Genomic DNA, 19,465 nt, shown 5'->3' with positions numbered 1-19,465 from the left:
ATATACCACACTTTCATGTGGGTGGAGAGCTCGCACAGTTTCTCTCCAAAAGTTACAAGACCCAAGGAACATAACCTTCCTTGGAAAAATACTTTTGTTCTTGTAAATAGTACTATAGATTTTTATGTAATTGGATTCTCATATTATGGTGTGTTTCAATGCAAAGTTTGATTTGTAAGATCTACTACGAGTAGCTACAGCAGATCTACTTGCAAGCCTTCTTGAAGTCGTGAATTTTAGTTGTGCATTTATCCCAGGACCTTTGCCTAACCACTCCTCTGTAACTCCTATTCTTGGGCAGCAGCCCTATCAATAAACGATCATGGGAAGGCGAGCTCTTTACATAATTCTCCTCCTCCACCTCGTCCTCAACATCCACTACCCCCTTGTGACCTTTCTAAATCTCCATCATATCATAAACAACCAAACACAGTACAATGTTCTCGAGCTCCCATGACCAAAAAGCCACCAATGTATGCAGACAACCACAAATTCCTCCTAACCTAGAGATTTTATCTCATGGTGCCACCATATTTGAACTGAACAATAGGGCCGCAAGAGAGCTAGCGGACACGAGGATGAGTTTCGTCGTGGATTGCAATAGAACTCGCAACTAGTGCTAGTATGCCAATAAGGGCACCTAGTTGACCTTGCAAGTTTTTATCCAAACCTGTAGGCCTTTTTGCAAGTCCTCCGTGTGGGCAAGCTGCTAGCAAAACCAGTACAGGCCACTTTTGCAGGTAATTCATGGGTCACCAACGATCTATTAGTGCTTGCATCTGTGATCCTTTACTCTTGTGCTTTATTTTGATGTGTTGCTTTCTTCCTATGATACGTGCTTTGCCTAGTTGCTCACAAATCCTTGATTGTGTACCTCTCCTCCTGCAAACAATGCTGCCACCCGAGGAAGCACCTTGTCGGGTTACCATTGGTTTGTTTTACCACTATGCTAACTGCATATAGAGAGAGAGAAAGAGAGAGAGAGAGAGAGAGCAAAAGGGACTAAGCAGATGTAACAATATGTCTATAAGGATAATGTGGCTGTGATGCGTATTCTAGTTTTGGAGGGTAAAATATAACAAGATTTTTTTAAGTCTGCGCTTACAGCGAGAAGCTTTCGTATGTTGATGAGGTACTGAGCAATAAGATGTCGGGCAGTACGAAAAAACCTTACATATAACGTGTGGAAACAATCCAAAGTTTGGTGCAGAAGGGAGTTTCTTGAAAAAAATGAAGCAAGAACCCAACAGCTCCATCAACAAGTAAATGGTGACTTGGGAAGGTTTGGCGAGCACTTTAATCTATGTAAGGAATACAAGGAGCCTACTTGGTAAGGAATACGAGCTTTGTAATTTACTTTGTGACCTAATCTTTTAAAGCAACATCGCCTCAAAAAGGATGGGATTCTTGTGTAATGATTTTGATAAGAACTCAACTGTACACAGCCCTTGTTGATAACTCCATATTGATGGGAATAAGGGGCCCTTGCCCAAGTGCTCGAATCCCGACACCTAAATAGTACATCTCAAAAAGCTTAAGGCCTCACAAATAGTACCATATGGCACATAATTGTCATACCATGGCTCAAACTCGGACAGTTGTAAAATAGACCTACAAAGATGTGGGTGTAAGCGTGGTAACAGAACCTCGGCGTTACAAATTTTCTACTCCAGAAATGAAAATAAATTAATCTTCCTCCAATGTTCTTTCCAGTTCCATTTCAAACCCGTCATCCAGGCCTTTGTTTCCTTCCAAGTCCATTTCAAACCCTTTCTCCTGTCCTTTCTTTCCACCCAGCTCCATTTCACTGCCATTTTCATGTCCATTTCCTTGTCCTTCTATCGGCAATGTTCTTTCCAGCTCCATGTCAAACCCATCGTCCAGGCCTTCCTTTCCTTCCAAGTCCATTTCAAACCCTTTCTCCTGTCCTTTCTTTCCACCCAGCTCCATTTCACTACCATTTTCATGTCCATTTCCCTGTCCTTCCTTCCGATAGAAGCGCTTCCTATGCTCCATCCAAGAATTGGCATCTTTCTTCAACTCATTCCCTAAAATAGGTCCAAGATGATGGAAGCTGTCTTCTGTGCCCTGAGTTGCTCCTGCTTCACCCAAAACCAAAGCAGCTGAGAACCTTTAGAAACCACTCTGTCAGTTAAATTTTTTTTGACCTGCTGATTCTTAGAAGATCTACAACGGAGGAAAAGCCTCCATGCAATACCCTTGTACATCCGCTGTTTCACCATTGCGTACTCTTCGTTCAGCATTACTAATTCATCCAAACCCAGCTCTTTCACCTGTTGCACAGTCAAGAAGACAAGTTGGCAAACAGATAAAGAATTATACCTCGAGTGTCAAATTAGGTCTCTGAGTGAGTGAGTGAGTGTGTGTGTGTGTGCACGCACGCACACTCACTCAGAGACGTGCGTGTATACATACATAAATATGTATGTAGATGTATGTATGTATGTATGTAGTATGCATATGTATTATATGTAAAATTATCTGATTAATGAAGACAAATCATGTTAAGTATTACCAATATTAAAAACCTGTATTCAATATAGCAAATACATATGCATCCTACACACATGCAGCACATGTTCACAAGAGACATCCTTTTGCCATCCATTTGGTGAATTGTAAAATTCTTTACTAGACCATTAAAAGTCAAAAACAGGTTGTAGCCATAATATGAGCTTGAGCTCATGGTGAGCCTTGATTTGCTTGTACTGAGAGATTACAAAGATAAATTTCAACACTAGAGTAAGAAACAGTACATACCAGATTCCCTTCAAAGTGCTGTTTAGCGGAGGAACTCGCAAATAACCTGCATGAACCAACAGAAGAAGAAGTCAAATCTTTGTCCTGAATCCAGGTGCTCGCGCACATGAGTGTGTATTAAAGATTACCCTTGCAAAAATAAATGTAAGAACATTGTAACAAGGGAACGCCCTTGCCTTTTGCGTGCCAGCTGTACACGTTCAGCAGCCTTACTTGAAAGCTTATCAACAGCTTCTCTCATTTTGTTTCGATTGGTAGTGACCGAACCATAGAGGAAGAAATCCCTCACCATCATTTTATTCACAACCCTCAGAGCTGTTAAAGGACCCTTTGCTTTGGCCTCCTTCACCAATGAATAGATGTTATCCAAGTCATCTGCACAAGTTTTGTACTAGAAGTCTGAAAACTCTCTCTCTCTCTCTCTCTCTCTCTCTCTCTCTCTCTCAAATGTTTCTTGTTTCTTGTCTCTAACATCAAGTTATTCATGGAGCATATGTACTCATTATTAGTCTCAGAGAGCTTTTGGGTCTTTCATAATGTTTAATACAATCTTTCTTTCTTTCTCTACAAAATATAGAACAGAAAATTGCAAAACTTTAAAACATGTATGCATGTGACAAACTCAATAGATGTCAAAAGTAATGCAAGAAATGTGGCAACTATATGCAAAATGTGAGAATCCAGGTAAAAGTTATACCTCACCCTCGCTGGATGCCTTGCCAAATGAAAACGCTGACCTACCCATTCTCGTGGAAGAGCTTAAAAGATCACAATGGATGTAATGAAAGAAACAAAAAAGTAGCTGAACAAATGGATGTATATGCCAAAGAAAAATCCACATGGAAAGAGATTGTGGCGAACAGCGGCCCACCATCCATCTAGACTCTAGAGGCTCCCAGCATTCCTTTCTTCCAGTACTTGGCCCGTCTAGGCCACATTCTATTAAAAGAGATTGATGGTACCCCAGTAGCCTGGCAGACCCAAGGCCTTTCCATCAACTTTGTTACTAGTTACTCGCACCAGCTTTGGAGTAAATGCTCGCCTTGGAAGATTACCCTCTTCCTCTGCTGCTTGCGCACGTACAGCCATGGCTGTCACATGCACCCATGCATTGTCGTGTGGTGTGACACATTGGCTCATCATCAGTGCCATACTTGTACAGAAGTAGTACCTTTTGAGGAATATTTATCGTATGATGTGACCCCATTGTGAGCCCTAGTCCACAGACACGTCAGGCATGTCACGATTGTGACTAACTCTCTTAATCTCTCTCTAATTACTCCTTAATCCCTCATTAACTGTAAAGACACCTATGAAGGGTCACACCCTTACACATGGGTCACTATCAAAGGACATGTCTATTCATTAAAAGACACACCCCTAAGTCCAAAGGACATAACCATTGATTCAAGACTTCCCAAGGATATGCCTCTTCGGTTGTACCCTTTCGGCCTCTATTTAAGAAAGGCCCCTGTCTCAATGCCATCACTCAATCTTTTCCTGCAGTATTTGTCTTATGTTCATTAATCAAGTCTTAATCATGTTAATAAATCTATAAAAGCTTTACAGTGGTATCAGAGCAAACAAGCTCCAACCTATAGCATGCCCACATCCAAAAAACCTTAACCCTAACCCTAAAAATCAAAAACCCTAAATTAGCTAATTAACCTTAGAATTAGAGATAGCAAGAGTTGTATGGAAGAACAGGAGAGAATGCCCCATCAAACTTAGCTTTCTGCTCTCTAATTATCTTTAGTTCTTGTATTCAATTTTAATTATGTCTTAGGAAGTCCTGACAGTGGTATCAGAGCAAGGCACGCACTACTTCAGTACCTGCTGATCATCATGGCCTCTACAATTCTCAATGGCAATATTCTCCACACAGTTCTCAGGTGTGATCTTTCCTTGTGCCTGTAAACATTAATATGTGGCATCTTTATACTTCAGAAACCCTCCACTTCATTATTTTTCGGACACAACATATATCCGGGGCCAATATCACTTGTTACATGCTGAAAACACCAACTCATATTCGTTGGACACGCTTCACCGTCTTTCAGTAAATTTTCCTACGGTGGTGACTTATGGCCGAGGGACCATACGAGTTCAGCTACTTTCAGGACACACACCCTCTCTCGTACCTGTAACCTCTCCTACTCCAGTGCTAGCTCCTGCTCCCCCAATCTATTTCCGAATCCAAGTTGCCACACCCACATCCCATGACCGAGCATTTGACGTGTGGATTTTCAGGATACATACCTCGCCCCGAGACATGCATCATTACAGTTTCCTCTTGGAGCGGCACCCTTATCTTGGCCTCACCATTCCGAAGGCATCTCTCGTCTACCACAAGATTAATACTTACCCTGAGCAGGCTCCTTTGGAATTCAATGTTTGACCCTCCACACCCACATATACTCCTCGGACACCCACTCCTTCGCCACCAACTGCCAGTCCCAGTCCTAGCCCCTTACTCTCTCTTCCTGATCGACCACACTACACTGGGTGGTCTATTCCTGCTCCTCCCCATCAAACTCAACTTTCCGCTCTCTAATTATCTTTAGTTCTTGTATTCAATTTATGTCTCAATAAACTAGGAAGTCCTCACAGTGGTATCAGAGCAAATATTCCTGTAGGTCTTCCTCACTTTGCCAAGTAGAGTCGGAATCATCAAGATCTTCTTCGGGAAATCTTTGTGACTAACTCTCTTAATCTCTCCCTAATTACTCCTTAATCTCTCATTAACTGTAAAGACACCTGCGAAGGGTCACACCCTTACACATGGGTCACTATCAAAGGACATGTCTATTCATTAAAAGACACACCCCTAAGTCCAAAGGACATAACCATTGATTCAAGAGCCACACCCTTTCCCAGGGATGTGCCTCTTAGTTGTACCCTTTCGGCCTCTATTTAAGAAAGGTCCCTGTCTCAATGCAATTGCTCAGTCTTTTCCTGCAATATTTGTCTTATGTTCATTAATTAAGTCTTAATCATGTTAATAAAGCTTCAAGGCACGAGCTACGTATGTCATTCCGAGCCTAAGGTGTCAACAATCTATCACTTAACCCACAGCCTAGCATAGCATGCATTAGAACCATTTAGGTTTCGCGGAAGGGATTAAGGCTCTAGGCCAGCCCTTGAAAGCCAACCTATGAGCCTTTGCCTTGTAGGCCACCATAGGCCACACAAGAGGGCATACAAAGGGGCTGATAGTCAGCAGCCCTACAGAGCCTAGACAGCCGATCGGCCACGTGCAGATGCAGTCGGCCAGCATACACCACGCACGCGAAACAAGATCACTAAAATATGATTTTCAGTAGTCATGAAGCCTTGAGGATCTGGCCGACAACAACTAAGCCCACCGAGTAGCAGCATAAATCCATATATAAGCAGCCCCTCAGCCCTTGCATAAATCATCTCTAATTCTTCATAGTATTCAGTAGTAGAAAAGTGCAGAAGCATGTGTGCTTGAGACTCTTGTCTTGTGCATACATCTATCTCAACCAAGTTCTCTTGTGCTTCAGTCCCAATGCAGCCCGAAGCTCTCTTCAGCATTCAGCCTTCAGTAGTGTCACCATTTGGCTACCCAAGTGGTTCTCCCCTATTTCGTGCCAAGGTACAGGAGGCCAAGGAGCTTCGTGTCACAAATACTGAGGCCAAGACTCATGTACCCACCCGTTAACCATGTGTACAGGTGGTAAGTATCTTGTTTAACCCTTTAATTTTTGGGCAAAGCTTTTATAACCTTTGGGCATTCAGACTTCATTCAAGTCTAGACCACCCACTGGGTTATGCCCGGGGAAGACCTGCTATTTATACGTTCCAAGAACGAGAGATATATCCAATGCATAATGCATGTGCACGCATCTCAGCTTGCTTGAAATTGATTTCGCGTGACTTGTTTGCCTGCTATGATGTGTCCAGTTCACGGGCAGCAGACACCCACCCGTGAACCGTGCGAATGCTCTGTATCTGTGCACTGATGTACCTGCTCCGATGCCGTCTGTTAAACCCGACAGTACCTACTGTATTGTGCCGATTGTACCTACTGTGCACCATTGGCTGTACTCGACAGCACCTACTGAGTACCTTGCTGTGCTGACTGTACTTACTGTGCACCATTGGTTGTACTTGACAGTACCTACTCAGTACTTTGCTGTACCGGCTGTACTTGTGCACCGACTGTACCAGGCTGCAACTGAGGTGCTCTACCCGACTGCCCTACAACATCTGACTGCATCTACCGATGTACCTGCTATACCCTGTAGCCATACATAGGACATGCTTATTGGATATCACAGGGGATCACACATGCAGCTATGGAGGATGAAATATCATCATCATGGTGAACTGTGTGGAAGAGAGATAAAGCAAGGAGAGAGAGAGAGGGAGGGAGAGAGATACTCAAGCCAAGAGAGCAAGTTTGCACCACACAAGAATGATTGTATTATGATAATACATACTTCCACCATGTACAATGCTTTTATAGGCACCAAGGCCTTATCTTTTGACCCTAAATAAGAGGGTGTTCACACCACTAAGGACACTTGACCAGACTCCAAACTAACTCCGAAATACCCAATAAAGCCCCTTTGGAGTGATGGTGGAGTTGCATGTGTAACCTTCAATAGTCCCGTACTCCAACACAAGCAAAGACTAGACATGGACCCCACAACTCGCTCAGTGGCTCATGAACATGGCTCAAAGGTTCATAAAGCATGGCTTAGTGCAAAGGACTCAGAGGTCAAGTCCTGCCCGAGGGACAAATGTTAGATTAGGGTTGCACAGAAAACAGAGACACACAGAGAAACACAACAGCAAGCACACTCAAGAGTGAGTGATGGTGATTGATGCTCAAAGAAAATGAGATACAATGTGTGGAGCAAGTGAGTTGACTCCACAATATCAAAATACAAATAAGTGTGGTGTCCTTTCACACTTAATATCCAAGGGGAAAAACTGGAAGGGAGAAAAGTGCCCTTGGTTAGGCATAACTCATAGCATATATGCCAATAAATCCCCCCTGTACCAGCAATGTGAACCTGTACAAGGTCTGAGCAAATCACTCTCTGTAGAAGAGTAAGCCTAAAGCTTTGCGGAAAGCTTCAAACTTCTCTCGAGACAATGCCTTCAGATCTGCAACATTGTCCTGTATAGAGCAGTAAGATAATGAGATCTCCCCTGCATGAATCCTCTCCCTGACATAGTGATAATGAAACATGCATGAAACACGGCTATAGCACTTTGACTGTCAGTGAGTATGGTAGTGGGTGTCTGCTGACACTCACAAAGATCAGTCATCAATTTCCTCAGCCATACATAATCTGCTGTGACTGTAAAGGCTACCCTGTACTCAAGTCTCACCCTCACAAGTAGATGTGACAACAGTGGGCTGCTTTTGCTCAGCCATAATATGCATGAATGCCCCAAAAAGAAACAATTCCCACTAGTGGATTGTCGTGTATCATAGGCACCGGCCCAGTTGGAATCACCGTAAGCACGTACCTGCAAGCTACCCCCCTAGGATATACCAACGCAAGATCCAAGGAGTCCTGAAGATAGCGGAAGATCCATGTCACTACTTGCCAATGCTTTGTACCTAGGCTGTGCATAAATTTGCTACATTGGAAAACCCCAAACTGAATATCCGGGCATATGTTGCATAAGTATATGAGGGAGCCCATTGCTTGGCTGTAAACACTCGTATCAAAAGGCTCACCAACATCATACATGCTCAATTTTAGCCCTGGCTCCATCGGAGTAGAGATGGGCTTACAATCTTGAAACCCAAATTTGTGCAACAACTTTTGAATGTACTTTGATTGGTGTACATAAATCCCAACATCTATCTGCATAAATTGTATGCCCAAATAATAATGCAACAATCCCAAATCTGTAATCTCAAATGACGTTTGCAATTCAGCTTTGAATGCTGAAATTTTATCCATATCATTCCCAGTTAGAAACATGTCATCCACATAAAGAATGAGTATAATCAAAGTGCCATGATCCTCTCTCACATAGAGGTTTCTCTCCGTTGGACTATTGCGAAATCCTTGCGTGGTGAAATAAGTATGTATCTTCTCATATCAAGCTCGAGGAGCTTGTTTGAGGCCATAAAGTGCTTTTCGAAGCTTGCATACTTTGTTTTCATGACCATGCATCACAAAACCAATGGGCTGATTTACATACACTTCTTCCTGTAAATCCCCATTGAGAAAAGCTGATTTTATGTCCAACTGATGCACATTCCATCCATGATGGGCAGCCAATGCAACAACACATCTAACTGCGGCCATACGAGAAGTAGGTGTGAAAGTCTCATCATATACATAATCAATGCCTTTTTGCTAGGCATATCCTTTGGCCACTAGCCTAGCCTTGTACCTGTCAATGGAACTTTCTTTTTATCTTGTAAACCCACTTTGTGCCAATGGACAGGCAACATGTGCTATTTTTATGGATAGAATCCATCTCGTTTTGCATGGCTTGCATCCAATGCTCATCTTCATGAGCCTCTTCAAATGAGTCTGGCTCATCTGCATCACAAAGTGTACTCATGCAAGCAACATCTATGTGTTCTCTTTGCGTGTTCTCTTGCATTACGTGAACCAGCCCTAGACCTGCTAGCAAGTGGAGCTGAAAGTTTGTTCTCCTATAAAGTTTGGAGCAGCCAATGAGGCACAACTCTAGCCTCTTCCGTTATTGTCCGCTCTTGCTGTATTGCTTCCTCCACATTTTGAGGTGCAATGAGCTCATTCATGGGCTGATTTTGAGTACCCAAATACTGTCCATTAGGCAAAGTTGATGACTGATCTGTTAAGCCATCAATTCCCAACAGGAGAAGTCCTTCAAACATGTTAAGTGGGCCCGAAGGTGGCTGTCCAAAAAATTCAGCCAATGGCTGGTCTGAATTTTCAACACATACAACATCTCTATTGTCCAAAATCCTTTGCATGGAAGATTAAAGAGACCGTAGCCTTTACTGCCACTGCTATAACCCACAAATATGCACTTAGCTGCTTTGTCATCAAGCTTACCTCTCAATTGCTGAGGTACATGTGCATATGCTATACATTCAAAAACTCTAAAGTGATCAACTTTAGGTTTCCTTTCATGCCAAGCCTCATATGGCATTATGGTTTTCAATGCTTTGGTAGGGCATCTATTCAACACGTGTAGCACACATTATTTTGCCTCCATCCAGAACTTGTGAGGCAATCCTTTGCCTTTAACCATGCATCTAGCCATTTCCATCAAAGACCTGTTCTTTCTCTCAACAACACCATTTTGCTAAGGAGAATATGGCATATTGCATTGATGCTTTATTCCTTTTTTTGCCATAAATGCTCTAGATTTCGGCAGGAGGATCTGGCAGTGCTCCTACTCGACTTCGAGAAGGCATATGATCGGGTGGACTGGGCCTTCTTGGAAGGCACTATGGAGAGGATGGGCTTCCCCCCTCAGTGGATCCGTGGGGTCTCTGCACTCTACACATCGGCTCATAGCCAGGTGCTGATACAGGGCGTGCACGGAGAGAGGTTCCAGCTCTCGCGCTCGGTGCGGCAGGGGTGCCCCTTGGCGCCCTTTCTTTTTCTTTTTGTGGCAGAGGCCATGAGCACTTTCTTGACGGCACAGGATACAGGTTTGCGGGGCCTCCAGCTCCCCATCCGCACCTCGGAGGAGCTCCTAGACTCGGAGTTTGCGGATGACACTGCTGTCTATCTTCAGGGAGGGGAGGAGAACCTCCGCCGCTTCGCCTCAGCCATGGACAGGTTTTGCAGAGCCTCGGGCGCTTTGATCAACTGGCACAAGTCGTGTGGGTTGTGGGTCAGTTCTGTGCCCCCCCCGACTTGGAAGCCAGTTGATGGGTTTCAGTGGGCTGCCCCCCGGCACTACAGTGCGCTATTTGGGATGCTATGTGGGCATCGACATATCTCCGGAGCAGCAGATAGCCCCCCTTCTTCTGAGCATTCGGAAGAAGCTTCTGTATTGGAGTACCGCTCGTTTATCTCTGGCTGGCCGAGTGGTTGTGGCCAACCAGGTTCTGCTTGCTACCATGTGGTACATCACTTCTTGCTGGGCCTTCTCTCGAGCGTGCATTGGCCAGGTGCAGAGGCTCATCAGGAACTTTCTTTGGTCCGGTGGCGACGGGCGGCCCACCAGGGCCAAGGTGGCATGGGCTGTGATCACTCAGCCGAGGGAGAGAGGCGGCCTGGGCATAGTTGATCCTATTTGTCAAAGCCGGGCTTTGCTTGGCAAGTTGGTGGTTCGTGGCCCCCTACCAGGCGCTGAGCCGTGGAAGGAGTTTCTTGTTTCCAGGATTCTCAGCCGCACTCCTTCTCTTAGCGGCCCCTGGACCCCCAGCATCAGGTGGATCTTTACAGAGCAGCGATCCAGAGGAGTGGGCCTTGGCTTCGAGGAGCGTTTTGCAGCTAGCCTTCTGAGGGCCTGGGAGCATCTGAGGCCGTCCCTCTTCCAGACTCCCCCGGGCACCGATGAGGAGCGCCTGAGGCAACCATTGATCTGGAACCCCTTGATCCGACTTCCCAGTGGTCATATGGTTGGATCGCGATCTCACGTGTCGTGGGGCCCGTTGAGTTCCGGCCCAGCCCAGTCCCTAGACGACTGGATATGTTTTCAGCAGCTGCCTCTAGAGGTTCAGGAGAGGAGACTCAGCGGGATGAGGGGCAGAGAGTTGATGAGGCAGGACATTGAGGCGGCCATCCCCCGGGAGTGGGGGACTCCAGTACAGGACCCTCCACCTCCACAGTGGATGGGCGTCTTTACTCGGCATGAGATCCTTCTAGCGGTCTGCGGCTCAGCAGAGAGAGTCGCCCCACTCACCTTCGAGGTGGGAGAGGGAGGCCAGCTTCAGAGGACCCGACTAGATTTGGATGAGTTCCAGGGTTGTATCTTTCAGAGGGTGCAGGTGGTCGGCTTTCATCAGAGACAGTGGCATGTAGACCCCTCACCGGCCTCGTTAGGGGAGGACTATTCTTGGAGATTATGGGCTTGGGACAGCAGGCCTCTTATTCGCCTTCAGTGGCATCCAGGCGAGTGGCTTTGGCGAGATCCCTACTCAGCCCCTACCAGCCCAGGCACCCCCTTTTTTCAGTACACAGCGAGGCTGGGGCGGCGGATCCAGAGGCACAGGATAGCGGGCACCCCGGCGGCGGCCGAGCATTGGCGGCGACAGGGGCTCTCCCCTGCCTTCCTTAGGGACTTCTGGCAGCGCCTTTGGGCCAGCTTCCGGCCCCGGAAGGTGACGCTTTTTCTCTAGCTTACAGCGCATAGAGGACTGGCTGTGGGGGCTTGGCTAGCTTTTGGCAGACACCCAGCGTCCTGCCCTCGGTGCGGCCATGCACAGGAGTCGCACCGGAACTGCTTATGGGATTGCCCACAGGCACAGCAGGTCTGGCAGCGCGCTCTCAGGATGGTTTTTGCAGGCTCGCCAGGTGAGATGATGGTGACGTGGGGTGCGGTGGCTTGGGCCACGGACAGCGGCTCGGCCCTTGGATACGAGGACGTCCCTGGCAGTGTGACCATCCAGGTCTCTGACAGGGCGATGGCGGTGGTTCCGACACCAGACTTCTCTTCGGCAGTCTCCCAGGAGGGGGACGGGCACAGATGGGAGATGATCAGCAGCATGACGGCTTGGCACATATGGAGAGCCCGATGCAGGGAGGCCATAGACCGCCAGGCGACTCCACCGGCGGAGGTCATACAGGCCCTCTGGGTGGACATCATTCACACCTTGAGAGGACACTTGGGGGAAACTTCAGGGCGACTCGGATCGCATGAGAGATCGCCGCAAGGCGTTCCTCCGCACTTGGCAACCTGGCCCTTTCCTCATCGCGAGGGGCGAGGATGTCACTTGGCACTACAGGCCTCCAGTTTGGCTCTTCTCACCTCCCGCATGTACTACTAGGTAGCCCCCCCCCCCCCCCCCCCCCCCCCCAGAGAGCGGCCAGCCACGGGGGTGGAGCTCCAGTGTTCACTGTGTTTATTATCCCTCCTTGTGAGGTGAGCTTTGTAGCCTTATGGCGTTTTCTCATTAACTAATAGAAGGATCGAAGGATCGTTTTCCCCCCCCAAAAAAAAAAAAAAGAATCTAGGGAAGCAAAAAACGCAAGGCATAGTTGAAGGAGGAGAGAGACAGAGAGCAGATTTTTGTGCAACAGCCGGAGCCTAAGCGTATAATACCATGAAAGAATGTGCACAAGCGGAAGCAAATAAACATGAGAGAGAAAGATTGCAAGCAAGAACAAGAGCTTTATTAGCTTGAGGTTACAAAGTACAAGAGCCAGCAAATAGGGCAATGAAAGATGATTGAATGAATAAAAGAGAGCAACTCTTATATACTTGTGCATGAAGCAGTCGGCTGTAGAAAACAGGCCGACAGGACCTCCACGACAGCATTAAGAAAGATGCAATATTTTAACATCTTCCTCGTGAAAAGTTCGAAGCTTTTCATAAAGCTTTGGGCTTACTACCTTTTCAAGATTGATCGGCCATACCCTATACATGTTCACATCATCACTCCAGGGGAGATTTGTAGCATTATATGGTAGTGATGTGTATAAACACACTTAGGACCGCCGAGACACTTTTTCCCTCACTAGGAGGTTTTTTCCCCCGTGCGTATGTACACCCTCTTATCTACTCATTTTGGGGTGTGTACTTATCTTTTGTATCTTGCACACATTTGTTGATTCTAATCTAGTGAGTTTGTGTGCTCTCAAGCTTCTCTATCTTATGTGTGTGCATTGTTGCAACCCTAACTCTAATTCCAACAAGTGTTCCTAATCAATATGCTTAGGGCTAGATCAAGTATAGCAAGGCTTCCGCCCATGCAACAAGCATTCTACATAGTCAAATACACTTACAACACCTTCTTGATGGACCAAGAGCATGTTGTGAGCCCTAGTCCAAGGACAAATCACAAGGCAACATCTAGGTCATTAGGTTTGAGTCCTATCATGCTCGTGGCATAAGTCGTATATAACCCTATGTGAGCCAAAGATGGGAGCTTATCAACAACATGGCCACCTAGCACATCTCGGGTGCCAAATTCAATGAGGCCACTTGGATCCGTCACCCCGCCTATGGAGACGATCCCCTTTATTTGGACGGACGCTATTCACACCCGTTGCGGACATGGGAGCACCGCATGGGCGGTTCGCATTGGATGCAGGAACGACACACAGCCTTCTAGTCAACATCCCTTCTTCACTAGAGGTGATGAACTAACCTAGCACTACAAACCCCCAATGTACCCCCTCCACCGTTGTAGCCTCTCCCCTAGAGCGGCCAACCAGAGAGGAAGCTCCCCCTCCTTATGTTCTTGGTTTTTCATTGACCTCTCATGAGGGTTCTTGTACTCGTCTAGCCTCTTTGGAGGGTTGTAGTTCACACTACGCGGACATTTTCGTTTGAAGTGTATTTTTTTTTCCTTTCATAGTAAAGTTTGCCAAGAAGTCACCGGAAGGCACGCCCCTCCACATGGGTGCTATGATGATGATAGAAAGCACTTTATCAAAGGCAAAATGATAAATCGCACCATCACCACTAACCACCCTCAATCCAGCCAAACTAACTATGATGACACAAGAATGAGAGTTCTTGCAAAACGTGAACGAGAACATTCAGCATTTTGTACAGCAATAACTCCCAAGAACTTGGGCTCCACTTCTTAGAGAGGTAATCATCACAAACCCATGCATCTGGAGAGTATACATAAGTAAGTTGCTCAATGCAGCCAGCCAGTCCCCCACATTCACACCACGATACGTCTCAACCAGCCAGGACTACCCTCTTTGACCACAAATTCCATTACCAAGGCCATTTGCAAATTAAAAAGGGGAAGGGGAAGGACCGTGAAGCCTTGGACTCATTCGAATTCATTGCTGCCATCTAGACCAAATCTTCTACTGTTCATGACTTGAACCTTGCTCCCTTGGCGGACTTCTCCTAAAGACTTGTGAAAGATGTTCAGATTGGGGAGAGTGGGGTTCTTTCTATAGAAATAGACCAACTACTCTGCTAAACTTACATTGATTTGAGTTAGTTGGGTTACTTTGTGTTTTGTGTTGATTAAATTCGCCCGTAGCCTTGCTTGTCCATGAAGCCTTTGGACTTGATCGAATTCATTGCTGCCGTTCAGACCAAATCTGCTACTCTTCATGACTTAAACCTCGCTCCCTTGGCTGACTACTCCTAAAGACTCGTGAAAGATGTTCAGATTGGGGAGAGGGGCGTTCTTTCTATAGAAATAGACTACCTAGTCTGCTAAACTTACATTGATTTGAGTTAGTTGGGTTACTTTGTGTTTTGTGTTGATTAAATTCGCTTGTAGCCTCGTTTGTCCCTTTACACACAAGAGAGCTCTCAACATGGGCTGATTCTTCTAGTAAACCCTAACCCTAGCTCTAACCCTCACTGGTAGCCTAGCATGACATGCACCCAATGACTGAGGATGATGCATGTTACCATAGTGGAGGTATGCCTCATTGATTCGGTAGAGAGACGAGAAGAGGCCACCATCTAGTTATTGACTATGCTGTTCTGACAGCATACGGGCTGGTGCTGCCATTTGGTGGCCATCAATAAAGAGCAACATAACCATGAAAACTAGAAGTGAGCTAAGGTGCAAAAAAGAAAACTCCACACACAGTGCTCTCCTAAGACTAAGGCTGTGACCCTATTTAAGCAACACTAAGGAATAGGCTATAAACAGAAAAAATTGCAAAAGCCCTAAGCTCCGATACCAAATTTAAGGCTACTGGTCGGGTGCAGGTGTTAACAAAGATGATTAATGCAATGGAAGACTTAATACAAACACAAGGAAAGAGGAATTTGGTCCTCTTATCAAAAAATGTATGAGCAACAAAAGGTTGTGGCACTCTTTCTGCATGAATACAGAGACAAGAAGAGAGGACTAATGCAAGGGAAAACTTAATACAAACACAAGGAGAGAGGAAGGGCAGTAAAAATGTGTGGCACTCTTTCTGCATGAGATACAGAGACACAGAGACAGACTCATAAAGGGACAAAGGAAGCAAGAAGAACAGTCAACGTCAAGCCCTCCTTACATCTTTCTTGCAAAGCATTGGATGACGCCGAGCTCGAAAGCCAGATGACGAGGAGGAGACAGAAGTGCAACAGTTGAGGGCACACATAGAGATATTGCAGCCACACAGATTCCATCCTGATGTCCAAACGCCTAGCTACTGCTAGACGCCCTTAGACAACAAAAACACAAAGCACAACAACAAAGACCAAAAGCTGAGCTGAAGAGAACACCCTCCATGCAAAGCCACACCCCCACACACTTCTCCTGAGGACCATTTCCGATCTTATAATGATCCATGAGTTTGGATACCCCTCTTGTCCGTCACCGGACGTGTACAGTCTTGTTCAACACTCCATGCAAACAAAGATCCCCCATGATTAACAAATTTTAGAAGTGCAATACTAAGCACAACTACACATTTCAAATGCAACTTGGCCAAACTAACTTGAAACCGTTAAGCAATTGAAGAAATACATCCAAGATTAGTGTACCTGTGGATAGGTAGATTTTAAAAGGTGGAGTAAACAGCTGAGTTTCATAGAGTATGTATAACACGTATAGGCCCCCAAGCTTTTTTGACCAGGGCATATTGCCTTCTAGGAAACCTGCACCCAATCAAATTTTAAATGCTGAAAATCCACAAGGAAGCATTACTATCATACTTTTCTTTATTACAAAAGTGATGTCTTACCAAGGGCACAAGAATACAATGCCTGCATAAAGAAGGCCGCATCAACATGATTTGGTTTGGCCTCGTGGATAAATGTGAAGCTTCTCGATCTCCAAAGCTCTTTTATTTGAGACAGCTCTACTCCTCCAATCTGTAATCAAAAACACCATTTACCAGAAAGTTACACTGCAATGCTGGTCCCATGCTGAGTCATCTAAAATCTGCCCAAGTAGACCCAAGATTGTGCCCAATCCCACCCCCAACACACACACACACACACACACACACCCACCCACACCATGCACCCACACTGTCATCTTGTGTTAGCTTGGCATGCATCTGAATGACGACTAAAAATTTAACATCCTCTTTACCTCAGCAAACGCTTCTACTAGTGCATCGATGTCAGAAGCAAAAGTTGATATGTCCATAATCTGGATTCAGTAGCCTCCTAACTATCACATAAGAGTTTGACGACTACTTCGCATGCCTCTAAACCGCGTAGAGAGAGGACTCCATTAACTAGTAGCTCTTCTCCTGAAATGTAAGAATAGGCACAACAAGTAAAATCGCACCCAAGCAAGAAAATATATTATATTGTGCAGGAATCAGGCGGTTGACAATAACATGCACCAGAGAGGTCTCCTGAAATGTAAGAATAGGCACAACAAGTAAAATATCATCCAAGCAAGAAAATATATTATATTGTGCAGGAATCACGCGGTTGAGGATGTACACAATAACATGCACCAGAGAGGGCTTCCTGTGAGGTGGGATTTCTATCCGAAGGGACATGGTGCCTTGAGGGTATGCTAGCCAGCCCCGAATAGTTTGCCTCTATATGGGGAGGAGGTGCAAGGAGAGGCAAAGCATGGACCCATGGTAGGCACCTTGCACTCACGCACCGGGTAGGCACGTAAACAAGGAGAGGCAAAGCACGGACCCATGGTAGGCACCTTAGGAACGCACTCACGCACCGGGTAGGCACGTTTTTACGTGCCTACCCGGTGCGTGAGTGCATTCCTAAGGTGCCTACCATGGGTCCGTTAAAACGTGCCTACCCGGTGCATGAGTGCGTTCCTAAGGTGCCTACCATGGGTCCGTGCTTTGCCTCTCCTTGCACCTCCTCCCTATATAGAGGCAAACTATTCGGGGCGGGCTAGCATACCCTCAAGGCACCATGTCCCTTCGGATAGAAATCCCACCTCACACTCCCCACCCTATTACCAACAAGCCTTTTTGGATGTGTCTAAAGAGGACCAACATGACTTCCTTGAGTATTCGTGAAGCTTTGCATTACCCAACTATAAAGAAAGTTTAAGTACGAACTCATTCCCACACTCTTCCCATTGATGGATTGTTTGTGCTACATGTTCATACAAAAGAATGCCAGTGCATGTATGTGGTGACATAAATTATCTAAAGGCCCCACGATCTATGGCCATGTATTGAATGTCGTTGTATCAAATCAGAGTATTTTTATAGCTGCCAATTAGGGTTTTTATACAGTCTGTGAATTAGGTTCTAATCAGCAGCACCTTAATAAAGGTCATGTGTGAATGCTAAAACTATGTGGTCCCCCCACATGCCCAAGCAAAATGGGCCCTCACGGGTTGCCCAAGTGCTACTTTTTTTTCCATGAGCCCATATACTACTTATGTGCCATAAATTGTAAAATGATTAAATACAATCAGCCACTTGACATGTGTCCCATTCTGTGTCCAAACATGTGGCGGGTTGCCCACACTAGCTTAAACTTAAGTATTTGAAGAATGGGGGTGCCCAGTTTATAAATGTCGACCGTGTTATTGTTCGCTCTCATTTAAGCATCATGTGAACCTATGTGAACCTGTTAGGCCTCAAACTAGTTCAAACAAGAAAATCTACCCCAGACAAACAACTGAGCATGTAGGACAGGTCAAGCAGCCATGTGAGCAGGTCCTCAACCAATCAAGCAGCATAAAAGGTGGTCCATCAGCGATTATGCAGGTAGGGCAGCAATCGGGTGGCATGTTGAGCAGGTCTACATGCATTAAGGAACACAAAGTAGGCGTGGCCCCTCAACACTTAATCATCATCACATTCAGCTTTCCACAGCAATCGGGCAGCCAGAGAAAAGGCCAAGCATGCATCTTAAGGCGGGAATCAATAGGAGTCTAAGCAGCATATCCCACCCTTACCTCAAGATTAGCCTTGCTGATATGTTGTTCATCTTGCCCATAAAACCTACAAGAGAGCCATGTCGCCTCTAAAACAAGGGGTTGCTCCAAGTTGCTTGCTTGGGAGCTCTCCATTTCTCTCTCTTTTAGCACACCCTCTCTCTTCGATTGCCCATGTATGTGCTCCATCAGGTTGATGCTCGTTTTAACGCAAGGTTAGCATACCATTCCCCCTATCACACCCCTCTCGCATCCTCTTCAACGGCTAGCTCTCTAGCAGGCCTAAAACCAACTAATACCCTCAATAACCTTGCAAGCAGGGCTTTTAAAACAGTGCTTGTCCATAGCTTTATTTGGCTATCTGTATGTTCAAGAGACAAGTTGTCATGCTTACCTGCACCTCTGACAAGCGTGTGTTTGCTTTGCTCCTCGTTGTTGTTGGTCATGTCCCCTGGTGAAGTATAGATAAACTTATTATTTTTTCAAGGATAGTGCCCAATTTTTCAAAAAAAGTTACAATTCCGATTGATGCCTTGCCCTTGTGTTCCGATTGAAGCCTTGCCCCTGCTTTGTGGGATAAGGGGGGTCCCATGGGTACTAAGCCCGCTTCCTAACGCCAAACTTTTATATATAAAAAAAGTTACAATTGGATAAAATATATGAAGTAAAAGAGTCATACCAATCATTTATTCAACACAGTCATACCAATCTTTTTTTGTAGGTGTATATTCACAACATTTTTTGTAGGTGTATTAATTAAATGCCACTGATGTGGCA

The 19,465-nt window shown here is 45.6% G+C and overlaps 1 protein-coding gene across 3 annotated transcripts; it reads right to left on the bottom strand.

Annotated features, from left to right (window-relative positions):
* Positions 1-1,404: 1,404 nt before the first annotated feature.
* Positions 1,405-19,237, bottom strand: LOC147635009 (Small nuclear RNA activating complex (SNAPc), subunit SNAP43 protein). Of its 3 annotated transcripts, none has more exons than XM_086804255.1 (8): positions 19,083-19,237; positions 16,904-17,066; positions 16,551-16,680; positions 16,351-16,464; positions 2,958-3,156; positions 2,782-2,827; positions 2,219-2,294; positions 1,405-2,099 (listed from the first exon to the last, which is right to left on the bottom strand). In XM_086804255.1, exons 2-8 carry the CDS (start codon positions 16,958-16,960, stop codon positions 1,687-1,689), a joined length of 1,035 nt encoding a protein of 344 aa, XP_086660381.1. In that variant the 5' UTR covers positions 16,961-17,066; positions 19,083-19,237; the 3' UTR covers positions 1,405-1,686. The 3 variants fall into 3 exon arrangements, with proteins under 3 accessions (XP_086660381.1, XP_086660382.1, XP_086660383.1); XM_086804256.1 differs by lacking the exon at positions 19,083-19,237 and adding an exon at positions 18,710-19,062; XM_086804257.1 differs by lacking the exon at positions 16,904-17,066 and having other exon boundaries at positions 19,083-19,201.
* Between the last annotated feature and the right edge of the window lie 228 nt (positions 19,238-19,465).

Source organism: Cibotium barometz, chromosome 10 (assembly GCF_041138505.1).
Source record: "Cibotium barometz isolate CiBa-2024 chromosome 10, ASM4113850v1, whole genome shotgun sequence".
NCBI classification, from domain to species: Eukaryota; Viridiplantae; Streptophyta; class Polypodiopsida; order Cyatheales; family Cibotiaceae; genus Cibotium; species Cibotium barometz.
This window is presented reverse-complemented; position numbering and strand designations above follow the sequence as displayed.